Source organism: Tiliqua scincoides, chromosome 5 (assembly GCF_035046505.1).
Source record: "Tiliqua scincoides isolate rTilSci1 chromosome 5, rTilSci1.hap2, whole genome shotgun sequence".
NCBI classification, from domain to species: Eukaryota; Metazoa; Chordata; class Lepidosauria; order Squamata; family Scincidae; genus Tiliqua; species Tiliqua scincoides.
In genome coordinates, this window is record NC_089825.1 from 118,684,991 (window position 1) to 118,701,529 (window position 16,539).

Here is a 16,539-nt window from a genome sequence, read left to right on the forward strand (position 1 = left end):
CATTGTCTGGATCCCCTCCAACGAAGCAAGAACAACTGTGCATTTCTTTCTCCATCTGGAAAGGCCCTAGGGCACAGTTGGGGGGTAGGGTGGCTGGGGAGCTAGAATCTGTCACTCAGATGCGCACATGCACAGCTACATTAAATGGCCTCGTTTGTTCTGTAAGACCCTGTTTGATCACCGGAAAACATCTCTCGGCGTCTGTCTTGTACTAGCAGGTGGGTCCCTGCAGCGCCTGACAGCAGTACACGACAGCTTTCCCCAGAGTTCCACCAATCATGCCGCGAACCATGCGCAGAGCTCCTAAGTTGCATTAGAATAATTCATGCATGTTTCAGAAATTGGCTAAATAATAACTGAGGATCACATTGACTTTTAGAAGACAGTGGAGGGCATTTGGGGGGGAAAACATCTTTTGTTTTGCATTTTCTTTGCTTTGGAAAAGGAGTTGTTTTTGTTGGGGGACTTTGGGGAAAAATACTATGGAAATGTGAACAAAGTCTGAATTCAGAGAGGAAAATTCGTATAGAACTTTGAAAGCTGACAGCATTCTAAATAATGTGGCATTACTTCTGCTTGACTTGCAAGTTGGTTCTTGAACAGAATATCTGGATCTTTGCCCAGCTAAGGGTGTATTGGTTTTATACCAAATAAACCTTCACAACCGGATATAGTGGAAATGGAAAAAGTGCTGAAGGGAGCAACCAAAATGATTACTGGGCTGGGGCACCTCCCTTATGAGGGAAGGCTACAACATTCGGGGCTTTTCAGTCTAGAAAAGAGGCACCTGAGGGGGGACATGACTGAGACATACAAAATTATGCAGGGGATGGACAGAGTGGATAGAGAGATGCTCTTTTCCCTCCCACATAGCACCAGAACCAGGGGACATTCACCAAAATTAAGTGTTGGGAGAGTTAGGACAGACAAAAGAAAATATTTCTTTAGCCAGTATGTAATTACTCTGTGGAACAACTTGCCACAGGAACTGGTGATGGCATCTTGCCTAGTTGCCTTTAAGAGGGGATTAGACAAATTTCAGGAGGAAAAGTCCATTGTGGGTTACAAGTCATGATAGGCATGTGGATGATCCTGATTTTAGAAGTAGGCTCAGAATGCAGGGGAGGGCACCAGGATGCAGGTTGTGTCTTGCTGTCTTGTGTGGCCCCTGGAGCATTTGGTGGGCCATTGTGAGATACAGGAAGCTGAACTTGATGAGCCTTTGGCCTGATCCAGTGGGGCTCTTCTTATGTTTTTATGAGAATTTGATGTTTGCTGAGGATCCCTAGTCCACCACCAATGCAGAACTACAGTTCCCAGGGTTCCCTGAGGAGAAGGAATGACTGCTACACCAATCTGAGCCTTTAGCATTGATACATTGTAAAAATAATCTACACAATGCATAAGTAATATGGGGAGTTCCCTGTCACAAGTTATGGTGCGGTCACTACCTTAGATAGGTTTGAAAAGAGAATTGCACACATTCATAAAACCTTTTAGCCACAAAGGCTAAATAGATCCTCCAGTTTCATAGGCAGTATACCTCTTAATTCCAGTTGCTCTGGGGGGGAGGGCACGAGAGAGACATTTGCTTTCATTCTGTGCTTGTGGGCTTCTCAGACTTATCTAGGCGTTCACTGTGGGAAAGAAGAGGCTGAACCTGATGGATATTTGAGCTGATTCAGCACAGATCTCCGTTTCTAGGATAAGTGTTGAGAAGGCAGACACAGCTCTCATTTCGCTGAAGTTATATGAAGCAGACTTGGTGGGGGTGACATAGGACATTAATGAAGGGGAAGCCAGACTCTCTACCATGCATACTTTCCTTGTCCCCAAACAGCTACACACCAGTTGTTGCTCTCCTGGTGGGGGTTACTTCTAGTTTTGGAATCCCAGCAGGGGAAAAACTGCAGGGTTGAAGCGGTTACTCAGCAAAACACACGGAAGGGGAGTGTAAAGCTCATTCTCCCCCATCCCTGCTGTGCGTTATCTCTGCCTTTACTCACTCTGTCCCACCCCATTCCACTTTGTATATGTATTTGCTGTTAGGCTTGATTTTAACACTCAGATCTGCTATTAGGTTGGCCTTTACTTCTGAGATTGCATAATTCCCACTGAACTCAGTAGAATGGAATTGGGCTGTACCTTTAGGCAATGCAGCTCTGAGGTAAGAGAACAAACATTCCCTTACTTTGAGGAGGCCCCCATGAGTACCACCCAACTGCAGGAAGCTGCACATGTCCCGCTATGCCAGTGCTGGATTGCACCCCTAGTCTTATTGATTTCAGTGAACCTTGTTCATGATTGACTTTTCTTGGATGGCATCCTGAGGTCGGCTTCTGAAAGAAGAAGCTTCTGATTCTAGAGCTGGGCTGATAAGAGAAAGTCTTGCAGAAATTCACTCCATTTTCCCAATTTATTCAAAATGCAAGAGGAAGGGGGGGGGAGGGTTTCTTTTAGGCAGGACCTTGAAAGACAAAGCCAAGAAAGGCAAATTCTGGAACCTGACCAGGGCATGATTTTGGAAAGAAGTATTACACAAGGCATTTAACCACGGTGGGCTCAACATCTCCAGGAGCCAGGAGCAGCATGTAAAGTGCTATCTCTCTTACCTGGTAATGCAAGAGATTTTGATTCTCCTATTTCCTGGACTGGAAAAGAAAGAGGGTGGGCAGAGCAAAAAAGGAGGTGTGGAGGAAGAGGATGGGCTAGAGTGTCTCTGGCCCACCACTCTTATCTTCTCCACACTTCCTCTTCCACTTATCCCCCTCTTTCTTTTCCAATCCAGGGAGTGGGAGGAGGAAGGTCAGTGATGAGTTGATATACAGAGATGGCTGCCCCTCCCTGCCACAGATGGGTTAGCCCTGCCTAACAGAGAATCTGGTGGCTGACATAGACTCCTCAGAACTGAATTTTCCATTCTTTAAAAAAGAAAAGAAAAGAAACACACCACCTATGTAGAATTTTACAGAATCTGGGTTTTCAACAGCCCAATCCCATCCTTCCCCCCCCATGCCAAAAATGGGTGCACTGTATCCAATGGGGGGATCAGGAGGCTTCTGCAGGGGAAGGGGATTTAAATCCCCTTGCCCCTGCATAAGCCTCCTATTCTGCAATGGGTCTCCTCAGATCTGTGCTAGCAATTGCACTACCACAAGTCTGAGGAGAAAAAGGGAGTGGGGAGGCCTGGTGTCGGAGGGGTTAGGATCTGGCATGAGCCCAGTTTTGGACTAGATCAGCAATTTTCAACCTGTGCGCTGCTGCACATTGGTGTGTTGTGAATGGTCCACAGGTGTGCCGTGGGAGTTTGGGGGAGGGTCATTAGTAGGACCATTGGGAGATGTGAGCCTCCCACTGGCAGTGCAGTGCGCCTTGTCGATTGTCAAAAAACCGATGTTGTGCTTTGACCATTTTAACACCTTGTCAGTGTGCTGTGAGATGAAAAAGGCTGAAAAATCACTGGACTAGACTGACCTTTGGTCTGACCCAGTGGGATTATTTCTTCTATTCAGAGGTTGACTAACAGTGACCATCCAGTGACTTCAATGCTGAGCAAGGGTTTGAGCCAAGCCTTCTTTGTCCCAGTTCAGCGCTCTTCTCACAGTTCACAACATTAGTTGCTGCATCTAGTGCTAGTAAACATCACCTATAGTCCCTAACACACTGAGCCAGAGTCCCTGACTACTTGCTTTTTTATCACACATTCAGCATTTGGGCCGGTGGTTTTCAGTGTGGTCTTCAGCATCCACAGAACCAACATGGTGGCCAAAGATGCAGCCTTTTTCGTCCTTCAGTTATTACTGCCCTGTCTCAAGGGCTGATCCCCTTTATCCTCACACCCTTTTGCCTGGATTGGGGGATGGGGGATCCCCACACTGCAAGCTAATTGAGAACACTCACACCCCGGCAATCAACGGCCAGGCAAAGTTGCACTTCCCTGATCATGCGCCTGGAATGTGGGAAAATTCCACCACGACCTCAGACGGAATTGGTCCCTCTTCAATAGCTCTACCTTCCCCACCACAACACATGGGGTGCCATTTCCTCTTAATATAGACCTCCTCCCTCCCTCCCACACACTTGAGATCTTGCAAATTTCAGGCTACATTATATTCGCTCTCACTGCAGCCACATCTCATTATATCTTCCTGGCAGCTCCCCCCCCCTTCAGCTGACTCAGGGACACCCCCCCCAAAACTCACCTCAGCATCCCAGCCCCCCTTTCTTTAAGGAGGCAGCATTAATCCACTGTCCTTTTACCTTTACCCCCCCATGGGATTGCACCTTGAGTAAAGTGGGAATGAAATGCCTTTTCAAAACACTCTTTATCTGAGATCACCATCCTTCCTCTAGCTGCGATTCCACAGACTCTGAGGTGTGTGCACACAAGTATGGCAGAGAAACAAAATTTTGGCCAGTATCCCCCCCCCCCAAGTTTATGATCCTCCCCCAGAACCTCTTGTTTTCCTCTGATGTCCCCACCAAGATGGATGGGAGGCTCTTTCTTTGCAACTCTCTAGAGGCCAGACAAAGCTGTTGCGCCTCCAACCCTGGACTGTCTTCTGCTTCCCGAAATGAATGCCTCTCCTGCCCCCTCCCAACCAAACCCAGTGCCTGAGATCCCCCAAAATTCCACCTTAAGAGGCAGTGATGTCATCACAGGGTCCGCAGTAGCAGAAGGCGCAGCCTGCATCCGGAGACCAGGGTGGGGGGTGGGCATCAGAGACGCACAAGGTGTGGGGGGGACACAGACGGACAGACTGACTCCTAGTCGTCGACATCCTGCATCTTCCTCCCCCCGTCACCCTGAAAGCCACTTACCACCCGCTCCATCCTTCCTCTGTGCTGCTTCAGGGATTTCTCAATCCCCTGAAGGTGGGGGGAGCTTCTCTTCCTTCTTCTTCATGAATTTTTTTTGGGGGGGAGGTGAGGTGGCCCCCCCATCTCTCCTCCTTTTTCCTCTTTCAAAAATAACATTAAGCCAAAAGGGTTGATTTAGCTGGTAAGTATGGGCCCTTAGTGGCTGTGTTGTGTGTTGCTATTGTGAGTGACTGTCTGTGGGGTAGTGTGTTTCCCCCTTGGGGTGGCAGGGGGGCAAGGGAGTTGACAGTGGTCAAGGGGCTGGGGAGAGTGGAAATGAGTGTGGGTCTCCCCTCTGTAAAACACAGAGCTCATAGCAGAGAGAGAGAGAGAGAGAGGAGTTTCAGCACCAGTGAGGTGAACAGCTGCATGCTAACATGGGTGAGTGTGTCTATAGAGAAAGGGAGACTGTATGTCATGGCCCTTTGGGTGCCTCCTTGTGAGTTGCTGTGCATTTGTGGGGTGGGGGGAGAGGACTTTGATTTGCTTATAACTGTGCTGTACGCTGCTACGTGTCAGTGAATGAGTAGTGATTTAACATGTTTAGAAGCAAGGAAGGAAGGTAAGTATGTCTGATGGAAAGATGGAATCGTGTGAGGGTGTCTGTTAGACTAGGTGACAGTGGAAGGTTAGCTGTGGGTGTCTGGGTGGTCTGTGCAAGAGTGCGTGCCTATGTCTGGGACTAATAGTTGATTACTTAGAAAGTGTGTCTGCATGGTATGTGCACACATTAGATTTCAACTAGTGTAAGAGAGAAACTGGTGCGCCTCAATATGGTCATAAGTGGTAGCTATCAGAATGCGCTTGATTGAATGGCGATTGAATGGTGCACGCGCATGCATGTGCGGGGAGATACATGCATGTGAGAAACAGCCTACAATTTGTGTCTTTGTGTGGTGTTTGTAAAGTGTTTGTGGCATTCCTTGGTCTTTGTGTGCATGAGTGTATGGTGTCCAGTGCTGTGTTGATGTGGATAAATAGGGAAGAGGGTTTGAGGAACAGAGAGCAACATAACTCCCATGAGCTAGAACAGACACAGACACTGCTGACACATTGACCCACAACACTGAAGAAAAGCACATATTGCTCTCACACACATATATTCCCATAAATATATGGAAATATTGCAATGCAGACAATTAGAAATCACACAGAGGCCTCGGTCCTTGTGCACTCATTCACTGAGATAAACACAGACACACACACAAAGCAATCATCATAAGCATGTGCTCATGATGGCATAATAGCTCCCACTTACACTCAAACATGAGAGTGCTCCAAATTTCCTTGCCATCAGGCAACAAAGGGCAAGGTCAAAATGAAACAAACGTTGAGGAGGAAAAGCAAAATCTTACATTTGAATTTATGTGTAGAAAAGACAGTCAAAGTTTAAACATTTTGCACTTGATTAAATTCAAAATGTGGTTTATTTATTCTATTGAAAGATTGCCACATATCAATCACAATGACATCCTGAGGAAATTTGTAATGAATACACATTTTTAAAATTCATAGTTAAATCAATTTAAACAATAAAATAGATCTGTTATAGCAGCAGAAAGTTGTATTGTGATGCCACAGTCTTTCCCCTACGTCGGGTCCTTCAGATGTTCTGGCTACTGCCTTACCTTCTTTGTTGTTGACCCCCCCACCCCCACCCCCAAGGCTTATAAATTTTGATTTGGAATTTATGAAAGAAGTTTAACCTTTTGTATGTGTGTAAGAGTGTTTAAAATTGGGTGGCACCCTTTGAGTGCCAAACCCTGCCCCAAAATAATTTCCAACTTCTAATTGTAAAATCGTGACATTTTTATCCTTAAGGTGGGATTTAAAAATCTAAAAATCAGACAGGATTTTAATGTATAGGATGTATGCATTTAGTTGGGGCTCTGCCATTCATCTTACATACAGACAAATATGAGATTCTTAAGAGTTAATCCATACACAGTCACTTACTTTTGGTCATGTTGCACTCATGTCCAAATCCTGCAATGCACACATATTCACAGATATAACATTGTCACATAGATATAAGCATACATACCACTGTTCTCAGAAAACAGTCATCTCTTAAAAACATTATACACACATCACTTCACACGCTACACTATCTGCAAACACAGTTGCAGTCACAGCACTGTGTTCGCAAGTATCCAAACTCACATTCAATTGTCTGTTTATATACCACCTTTTGCCCGTGATGGAACTCAAAGCAACATACATGGGGTTCTTGAGCAGTCTCCCATCAGACCTAACTTGCCCCAGACTAGCTTAGTTTCCACAAGGATTGTTGCACCATATAGCTTCAGACCATTCCCTGGGACCATCTAGAAGCAAATGTCTGAGTATACACACATGTGATGCCACATAGTTACCCCTCCACTAGCAAAGAAACATACAGAGAGAACAGTGGACCCTGAAATCTACTCTTATACTCTCTCTCTCTCTCTCTCTCTCTCTCTCTCTCTCTCTCTCTCATACACACACACATACCCCTGCAATCTTTAACAAATACCACTCTGGCACTCACCAGCACTATCCTAGTTTTCACAAGCAAGCACTTGATCATATCTTCACAGTATTCATAGTCTACACACAAAGGGCTAGTTTGAGCATGCACACGGCACTTGATTTTTCAGGTGACCAGGTAAGCTGACGCCACTGAAAAGTCACACATTGAACGATATGCATGTTCCATCTGTGACGTTAGCTCTGTAATAACTTATTTGAATGTTGAGGTCATCTCTTGGTGTTGTAGCCAGGGCCGGCCCATCCATGAGGCCAACTGAAGCGGTTGCCTCAGGTAGTAGACTGGTGGAAGTGCACGCCTTTGTCCACCTACTGATCTTCACTGCTCCTCTCCTCTCACTTCTTGGACTGGAAAAAGAAGAGGGGGGCAGAGTGGAAGAGTAAGTATGGTGAAGAGAAAATGTGGTAGAGAGGAAAGTGGCAGGGTAGAGCAGACATACTCTACACTTCCTCTTTTGCTTCACCTTCTACTTCCTTTTCCAGTTCAGGGACCAGGAGGAGCAGAGGCTGGCACATCACCAGATTAAGAGAGGGCAGCATTTGGCACACCACCTCAGGTGCTGGGAAGTCTTAGGTCAGCCCTGCTGGAGCCATTGAACATAATGAGACATATCTATATAAACAACAATAGGATCATGCTGCCTTATTTACGCACATATTATTACACACAAAATTATGTCAGAACACGCATGGCTTCTCTCTCTCCCTCTCTCTCTCTCTCTCACACACACACACAGAGAGAGAGAGAGAGAGAGAGAGAGAGAGAGAGAGAGAGACTGCAATCCTAACCAACTTTCCAGCACTGACATAAGGGCAATGCAGCTCCGAGTTAAGTGAACAAACATTTCCTTAGCTTGAGGAGGCCTCCATGACTGCCCCCTGGCTGCAGGAGCACATGCCCCACTGGCATAGCTATGCCAGTGCTGGAAAGTTGGTTAGGATTGTGCCCACAATATCATATCTCCACATACATACAGCTGCATGCACGTATGCTCCAGCACATGGATCCATCTTCAAACACAAATTCAAACCATTATCAGCAGATTCAGCTAACACAGACCTTTTGTTACTCAACATATGCCCACACACAGTATATATAAACTAGCCAACACTCCCGTCTTAACACTCCCGCCTTAAGATATACTATGATATTATGCACCATAGCCCTGCATTCTACCATTTAAAACATTACATTGTTAAAATTTAATTTAAAAAAAAACTAACTCTGAAATACTGACACACACATTCAAAAAATGTAGACTATTTATTTGAGAGACAACTAACTTCACATAGGTGCAGTTGTGTTGAGCACTTAGTCGCACTGTTCAGTTTAAACTTTTTTTCTTTTAAAGTCCTAAAGCCCAAAGCAGCTTTATAATACCATCCTCATCAATGTCATTTGCATTCAGTCCATCTTCCATCATGGAGCTCAAGACAGGTGTACCTGAGAGGTCCCCAGGCAGTCTCCCAATCAGGTATTAAGCCCAGGCCAGTGTAGCTTGAACCAAGTTCCTGCATCATTGGCTTTCCTCAGACCATGCCCTGAATAAACTTAATATAACAAGGGCTGGAGGAACAAAGAAAAGTAATAGCAAATTGAAAGTATTTCTTCGGGCAAAATCAGGTCAGCAGAAATTGCTTGAGAATCTATTTTCCCCTCACTTTATTTTAAGCCTACATCATGCACTCATATAAACCATCCCACGTTCCCTCTTGCATGCTACGCTCTCCTCCCCACCACATTACTCTCTGCTCCCTATTTCTTTACTTCAAAGCCAGGAAATGGGATGGAGAGAAAGGCTTGCTCCATTTCTCACCTACCTAGATGTCAGCCAGATCCCCTTGTATCTCCCTGTTAAGAAGGCACATTGTGAGAACACACATGCACACACACATACCTGCGTACATACACAACATTTATTAGCCTTTTGCAACTATACAAGAGAAGGGAAGGGAGTGAGTTGTCAGCACAAGAGACGAGGGGAAGGCAGCTGGGGTGAGTTCTAGGAAGGATTCCATGAGGCCTAGAGAAGAATAGAAGATAAAAGGGGAAGAGGGAAGGGGGTGCGTTTGTGAGTGGGGGAGGAGCAGGAACTTGGTAGATGGAGCAATGGGAATATGTTACAGAGGTGAAGGAGGAAGGAGCCATGAAGAGGGCGACAAGAAAGCAGAATCCAAGGGAGGCTGGGGAAATGGGAAATAAGGGTTAGCTAGCTCTGAAGTTTCAAGGGAGAGTACAAAATGCAGAGGAAGCTGGGGTGGTGATGTCGCCCATGGAGGAAGGAAGGCATAGTGGCCACTTTGGGGAGACAGGGGCTCTGTGGAATCCCAAAGGAGAAGTGGAGAATAGATGCTGCACTGGAAGTCCAGAGATACTTGGGGAGGGAAATGGGGACACGGGGAGATGTTGGAGAGCAAAAGGCAATGGTCTAAAGAGAAGAGGGACGCATGGAGAGCCTGGGGTATAAAGACTTGCAAGAATGCAGGGGCTACACAGGGAGGAGACTGGTGCTGCAATCCCATAGAGGTTAGCAAGAACTAGGAGCCCAGGGATGGTCACCAAGAGACCAAGGGCTGCAGTTGGGAAGGAGGGGCCAGAGAATCAAGGACAGTCCAGAGGGAAGAGGGGGGCAATGGGGTGGAGTGGCTGCATGGAACAAAAATGGGAACTGGATAGATAGTGCAAACAGGGGCCACCAGGAGAAGTGCAGCAGGAGAAATGGGGGGATTGTTCAGGAGCCAGTATTAGGGGGAGTAGAGTGGGGATGGCATTTGAGCTGCGGGTGGGTAGGGATAGGGAGAAAGGTAGCAAGAAATAGGGAGAAAGGAAAGAGTGGAGAAGGAGAACTGAAGGGAGGCAGGGTGCAGGAGGGCAGTGGGGTGGAGGAAGGAGGGAAAGGGGGGAGAGAGTCAAAGGGGGGCCTGGCAAAGGCGATGAGTGGAAGGACAATGCAGGGAAAGCAAAGAATCAAGAAATGAAAGAAAGGAAGGAAGTGGTGAGGAAGGGTGAGGGTGGCCTGGAAAGATGGGACAATGAAATGGGTGGCAGGAGGAATGCCGCAGGAGGATGGAAGCCCTGGTGAGTGAAAGAAGGACTGGGGCTGGCTTGAGGAGCTGTAAGGATGAAGGAGAACCAGAGACTCAGGGCTGAAGGAGAAGTGTCATCCCTCCTGCATGAGGTTCCCCAGAACATCTCTTTTGCCACAGATCCATGTGGTGTGTGCAGGTTGTGGAGCTGCTTCCCAGCACACGTTCACTGGGGCAAAGAGGACGCGGTTCAATGGTCTCTGTGTCAGAAAAGCCTCACCTGTGAAGTGGCCCAGAGCCAAGGGAGGAAGAAAGCTCTGCGGAGCAGAGGCTGGAGGGACCAGAGGGACCCCAAGGAAGGAGTGATAGTGACAAGAGTGGCGATGGGAATGGATGGAGGGAAGAACCAGGGAGACCAAGGGAGGTGGCAGAGGAGGCTCTTGGGAGAGGGACAAGTGAAGAGAGAAATGGATGGAAGGGAAGAAGGGGGCTGAGGAAGGCAACAGAGGCAGAGCCTGGGGAAGGAGTGAATGGAGGATCAGAATGAATGGAGGCGGAGGAGGAAGAGATTGTGACAGCGGCAAGGGATGGATGGATGGATGACTGTCCTAGGACGGACGGAGAGTAGATGGAGAGGCGGCTGGACAGCGCAATGGAGGGGCAGAGATGGTGACAGGAGGTGGCCGGGGGTCGCGAAGGGGTGTGCCGTGATGGTCCGGGGGGCTTCGAAAGTGAGGAGGTGGTTGGGTTGGTGGACTGATCCTAGCGGGCGGCAAGGGAGAGGCAGAGAAGGCAGCCATCGAGGGGAGGGAGGGGGAAAGTGGGAGACCCCCGAGGAGGGTTGGACGGGATGCAATGAGCGTGGGGGAACCCCCGGGGCTGAGCAAAGGGAGCGTGGCAGAGGGGAGTGGAGCGAAGGATGGAGGGTTGAGTGGGCTGAGGGTGCGAGAGATGGATGGCTGGAGGAAGGACGGAGGCAGCAGCAGCAGCAGCGGAGGAGAGATGGCGTGAGAGTAGCCCAGGCTGCTGCGGAGGGCTGGAGGAGCACCGTCCGCACTCACCTTCCCCGTCCCTCTCTCTCTCTCTCTCTCTGTCCTGTCTGTGTCTCTTGCAGACCCCGCGCTGCGCAGCCCGCGGGCTCTTGCTCTGCCAACTCCCCCTCCTCCCTCCCCCGTCCAGCAAGAGCCAACCCTCCCTCTCCCTCTTTCTCCCCATCTCCTCCTCCTCCTGCGCCCTCCCCGTCCAGCAAGAGCCCCCCTGCCCCCTCCTCCTCCCCCCTGTCCAGCAAGAGCCAACCCACCCCCTCCCTCTCCTCCTCCTCCTCTTTCTCCTCCCCCCCGTCCAGCAAGGGCCAACCTATCCCCTTCCTCTCTTCCTCCCCCTCCTTCTCCCCCTGTCCAGCAAGAGCCCCCTCCCCGTCCAGCAAGGGTTAACCAGCCCCCCCTTCCTCCTCCCCCCCGTCCAGCAAGGGCCAACCTCCTCCTCCACCTCCTCCCCCCGTCCAGCCAGAGCCAACCCTGCCCCCTCCCCCGGGGTGCCGCGGAGGCGGGGCCAGGATGACGCCCCGGCCCCTGATTTGACACCTGCCCGCCCCGGGGCGGCCCCCCGTGCGCCGCCCGCCCCGCCCCGCCCGGCGCCCCCGATGCTGAGCTCAGTGTGCGTGTCCTCCTTCCGCGGGCGCAAGTCTGGGAACAAGCCGCCGTCCAAGTCATGTTTGAAAGGGGAGATGGGCAGGAACGAGGACGCCGACAAGATAGTGATCAACGTGGGGGGCATCCGGCATGAGACGTACCGCAGCACCCTCAAGACGCTGCCCGGCACGCGGCTGTCCTGGCTCACCGAGCCCGACGCCTGCAGCAACTTCGACTACGACGCCAAGGCGGACGAGTTCTTCTTCGACAGGCACCCGCAGGTCTTCGCCTACGTGCTCAACTACTACCGCACGGGCAAGCTGCACTGCCCCGCCGACGTCTGCGGGCCGCTCTTCGAGGAGGAGCTCGCCTTCTGGGGCATCGACGAGACCGACGTGGAGGCCTGCTGCTGGATGAACTACCGGCAGCACCGCGACGCCGAGGAGGCGCTCGACAGCTTCGAGACCCCCGACAGCCAGGACGATGAGGACAACGGCGACCTCAAGCGCCTCTGCCTGCAGGAGGACGGCCGCAAGCTGGGCTGGTGGGCCTGCTGGCAGCCCAAGATCTGGGCGCTCTTCGAGGACCCCTACTCCTCCAAGATGGCCCGGGTGAGTGGGGCGGGGGCCCGGGACCCCCGGGCGGGGGGTGGGCAAGGACCCCCAGTGGCAGGTGGGTAAGGATCCCCAGCACCTCCAGGTGGGGTAGATAAGGACCCCCAGGCAAGGGGTGGACAAGGACCTCCAGGCTCCAGGACCCCCAGGTGGGAGTGAATAAGGACCCACAGGACCCAGTACACCCAGGCGGTGGATAAGAACTAGAGGGGAGGACACAGGCAGGCGGGTGCAAGAAAGACCTCTAGGGACAGCTCCTTTTATGCCAGCACAGAGGATGACTCCTCAGGGACACCCAAGATTCTGCCCAACGTTTGCATATACCCAACAGGACCAAATGTGTACATCTGTGGGCTGGGCAGAAATGGGTTAATTACTCTGAGCAGGGAGGACTAGCACCATGACTGCTCATGTGTTGATATGACCAGTACTGTGGCACAGGCAGGCTTAGGGGAATTCACTTGTTCAGCCTGTACTCACTTACCAGAGAGTGCAACCCTGGAGTTGAGCGGGGCTTGCTTCTGAGTCAACATGCGGGGAAGAGTGCTCTTCCAGCAGCCCTATCATTCTGTCTAGGATTAATCTGATTATCAATTTATTATGTTCCACTGCCATCATCGTGCCTGTTACACCCATCAAGGCTCTTGACATTTCACAAGTAAAAGGCCCCTGCCCCTAGGAGCTTACAGTTTAAATTTTGATTGAGGTGGAAAGGCAAGTGTAACAGGGAAGAATTTACATACCCCTAAGGCTTTATTTCTGCAGGGAAGTAAGGATGCCTAGATCCCTTTTATGACAATCAGAAGCTGCTGCAAACTGACCAGGGATAGATCCAGTTTAGGACTGGCTAGTTGGAGCTCTCCAAGGTCTCTGGCAGTAGCTCTTTCCCAGTCCTGCTCTCAGAGATGAGTCTGGGACCTTGTGCTTAGAAATCCTTTCACTTCCACTAAGCTGCAGCTCTTCTTGCAATTTGTAGTTATGTATTAAAAAATAGCTACTAGAAAATGCTCTTAAAACAAACTTTTTTTGCCAGCAGTTGGAGCTTGATTGTAGGCAAAAGCAGGCCTTTCAGCCTTACGGTGAATCCTGCCTCCCTCCCCACTGAAACATCCTTGCCCCCACTTGAATCCTGAAATGGCACCCTTAGGGAAAAGGATGCAAATGGGGAAAGAGGTCATGCATTAAAAAAGAAAAAGGGGGGGTAAAGATGAGAGTGCCTTGATGATGTGCAAAGCCTTTCTATGTGAAAAGCTAACTGGATAGTGACAATACACAGACTAGCACACAGGGATTGTTGCACAAAGGTTCATATGCAGTGCCTGGTCGCATAGGCAAAGATGAATGTGTGAACAGTGGGGAGGGAATGTAGAAGATGCAATTCAAAAAAGCAAGGTTGCCAGGGGGCAAGTGTGGGGAATGGAGGTGCTATTGAGGGAATGTGTTTTGAGCCATTTAGTTATTTGATTTTTCTCTGTAAACCGCTTTGTGAACTTTTAGTTGAAAAGCGGTATATAAATACTGTTAATAATAATAATAATAATAATAATAATAATATGTGTTTCAAGACTGAGGGCACCAAAGATGCCCAAGAGGATGACCATGTAAGCAATATGCAAAGTGCATTAGAAGTATTTTGCAAAGAATAAGTCATAGTAAGATAGAACAAAGAGATATGCAGGTGAAGGGGAGACTGTAACATCCCTCCATGCAAGTCTGTAGAAACACAAATGCTGCAAATGTGCATGCAAGGAACATGCAAATGTGCACAGAGAGGTGCATGGAGCAGGTGCAGTGGTGCAATGTGATTTGCGCCACAGAAAAATACTGTGCAAAAGAAGCAGTGGATGATTGAGCATGATAGAAGGAAGTAGTTATTTGGCTGGAGGGGGAAGCAAGCAAGGGGCCAAATGTGAGAAGGTGAGATGTAGGAAAAGAAGCAGTGAGAAGCACCCAGAGGGTGCTGGGGAGGGGGAGGGCCACACAAGGAACCAGTCTCTGAGCTGCTATTACCAGCAGAAAGCAGGGGGGTGGTGACAAAAAGTTGAGTACAAGAGTTGAGTAGCGTGGGACACAAGTGTGCGAATGGGTGTACAGCAGGAGCATGTAGCAGCAGGAGGATCCCAACACGCATGCGAGATCTAGCGGTATCAGGGAGAATGCCTGGAACACCAGCAGGGGGTGCTGCCAACACCCTTTGAGTCCTTTTCTCACTGTCCCAAAAAGTAAGATCACCTGCCTTCTTTCTTCTCCCTTACTTGTGCCCTCCCTACATTCTAGACCCCTCCTGTCCCACTGCAGTTTAAGACTCCTTCCCACACACTTGTTCCACTGCCAAATCCAGGGATCCTTTCTCCTTCTATCCTCATTAAATCCAGACTCACTCTGTGTATTCAGATTTTGCTCCCCTCTTCTCAACAATGCAGCTTCTGGGGGAAAAAAACACCACCCAGTTTTCCCCTCTCCCCGTCTTGCTGTTCCTGACCTGTTAATACTGCTCACAGCCATCCCACAGCCCCAAACACTGCAGCCCAGAACCCCATCCCTCACTGCACTGACTACACACTGCTCCTCTGACTGCACCCCCCTCCTTTTAGTCATTGCAGCTAAAACCCTTCCCTCGGTAAAACAGTTCAGAACTGCCACACTTCTTGTAAAGCAGCCAACAAGGAGAGAAAGGAAAGGGTTCTGCTTGCTTGCTTGCTGTCTCTCTCTCCTCCCCTTTCCCCCCTTTAGTATAACTTCTAGGGCAATATTAGTGCTTTGCTGTCTGTAGAACTGCAGAAGCAGCAAGTTGAGAAGGGGGAAGGGGGCACCGCAGTGCAGTGTGGAAGCCCCAGAGTTTGCAGTGCAAAGCAGGCATTCTGCAATCTGTACATCCCCCCCCCATTCTGCTTGCCCCAGGCAGCTGGTCTCCAGAGTGCAAGGCAGGTCAGGTCCCTTTATCTGCCATCTACCACCACTATGATGCCCCCTTCCTCCCCCACATAATTCGGAATGCTGCCAAGAAAAGTTACATCAGGAAGGGGGGGAGGAGAGAACAGGAGCGTGGGGGGGGGGGGTAGGAGCAAAGTGGGTATATGAAGCAATGCTGCATCTGAAGGGACATTGTCAGGGATTCCATGAATGTGAAAGCAGATTAGCAGATAATGAAATCACCACCGCCGGGTACAAGCAACTCCCCCCCCCCGCATTAAATAAGATTTGCCCTATAACTGTGGTAGACTTCTCTCCCTCCCTACTCCCTCTTTCTGTATGTGTGTATGAGAGGGATGCAAATAGGTATGGAAGACTGGAGAGGGAGAGCAGAGATGTAACCCCCCTCCCCCCCAATAATGTTTGAATCACCTGCATGGACAGCATATGAGAAAGACTGCAAAGAAATTGTTTGGCCCACATCCACCATTCACTTCCCATGTAAAAAACAGAAGAAAAAAATATGGGGGTGGGAGTGAATAGGTAGAGAATCGGATAGATGGATAGTTCAGGGAAATGATGGATGGACCCAAATGCATGCGCTCTTTCATGAACTGCCTTTGCCATTCGCAAAGACACATTTGCTTCGTTTCCATTCACTCTGCACACACCAACCATGCATATTTTATATCAAGGCATAGGAGAGCCAGGGCCACAAAGTCAGTATCCAAGCATTTTTGATAGCTGCATCTAAGCCCTTGTGTATTGAAGGAAGGTAAAGTATGTATGTAGACAGAACTTATAGGCCGCACATACAGACATGCAAGCACTCATATACCACGCACACCAACTCTGCTCACTCTCCCTTCCCCCCCTCTCATATCCTTAGATCTTTCATGATACTATCCTTCTCTATAAGTTGCTGTTTTTCAATCTCTTAGTCTGAAGAATGTCTGAATGTTGAT

At 49.3% G+C, this 16,539-nt stretch overlaps 1 protein-coding gene across 4 annotated transcripts in view; it reads left to right on the top strand.

The window, feature by feature from the left end:
• The first annotated feature begins 12,058 nt into the window (after positions 1-12,058).
• The window catches only part of LOC136651636 (potassium voltage-gated channel subfamily C member 1-like), a 54,088-nt gene continuing 49,607 nt past the window's right edge, over positions 12,059-16,539 (top strand). For all 4 annotated transcript variants that reach the window (XM_066628218.1, XM_066628216.1, XM_066628217.1 and 1 more), the window contains exon 1: positions 12,059-12,658. In XM_066628218.1, the coding sequence (XP_066484315.1) occupies positions 12,059-12,658 (600 nt within the window). The remainder of the gene's footprint in view (positions 12,659-16,539) is intronic.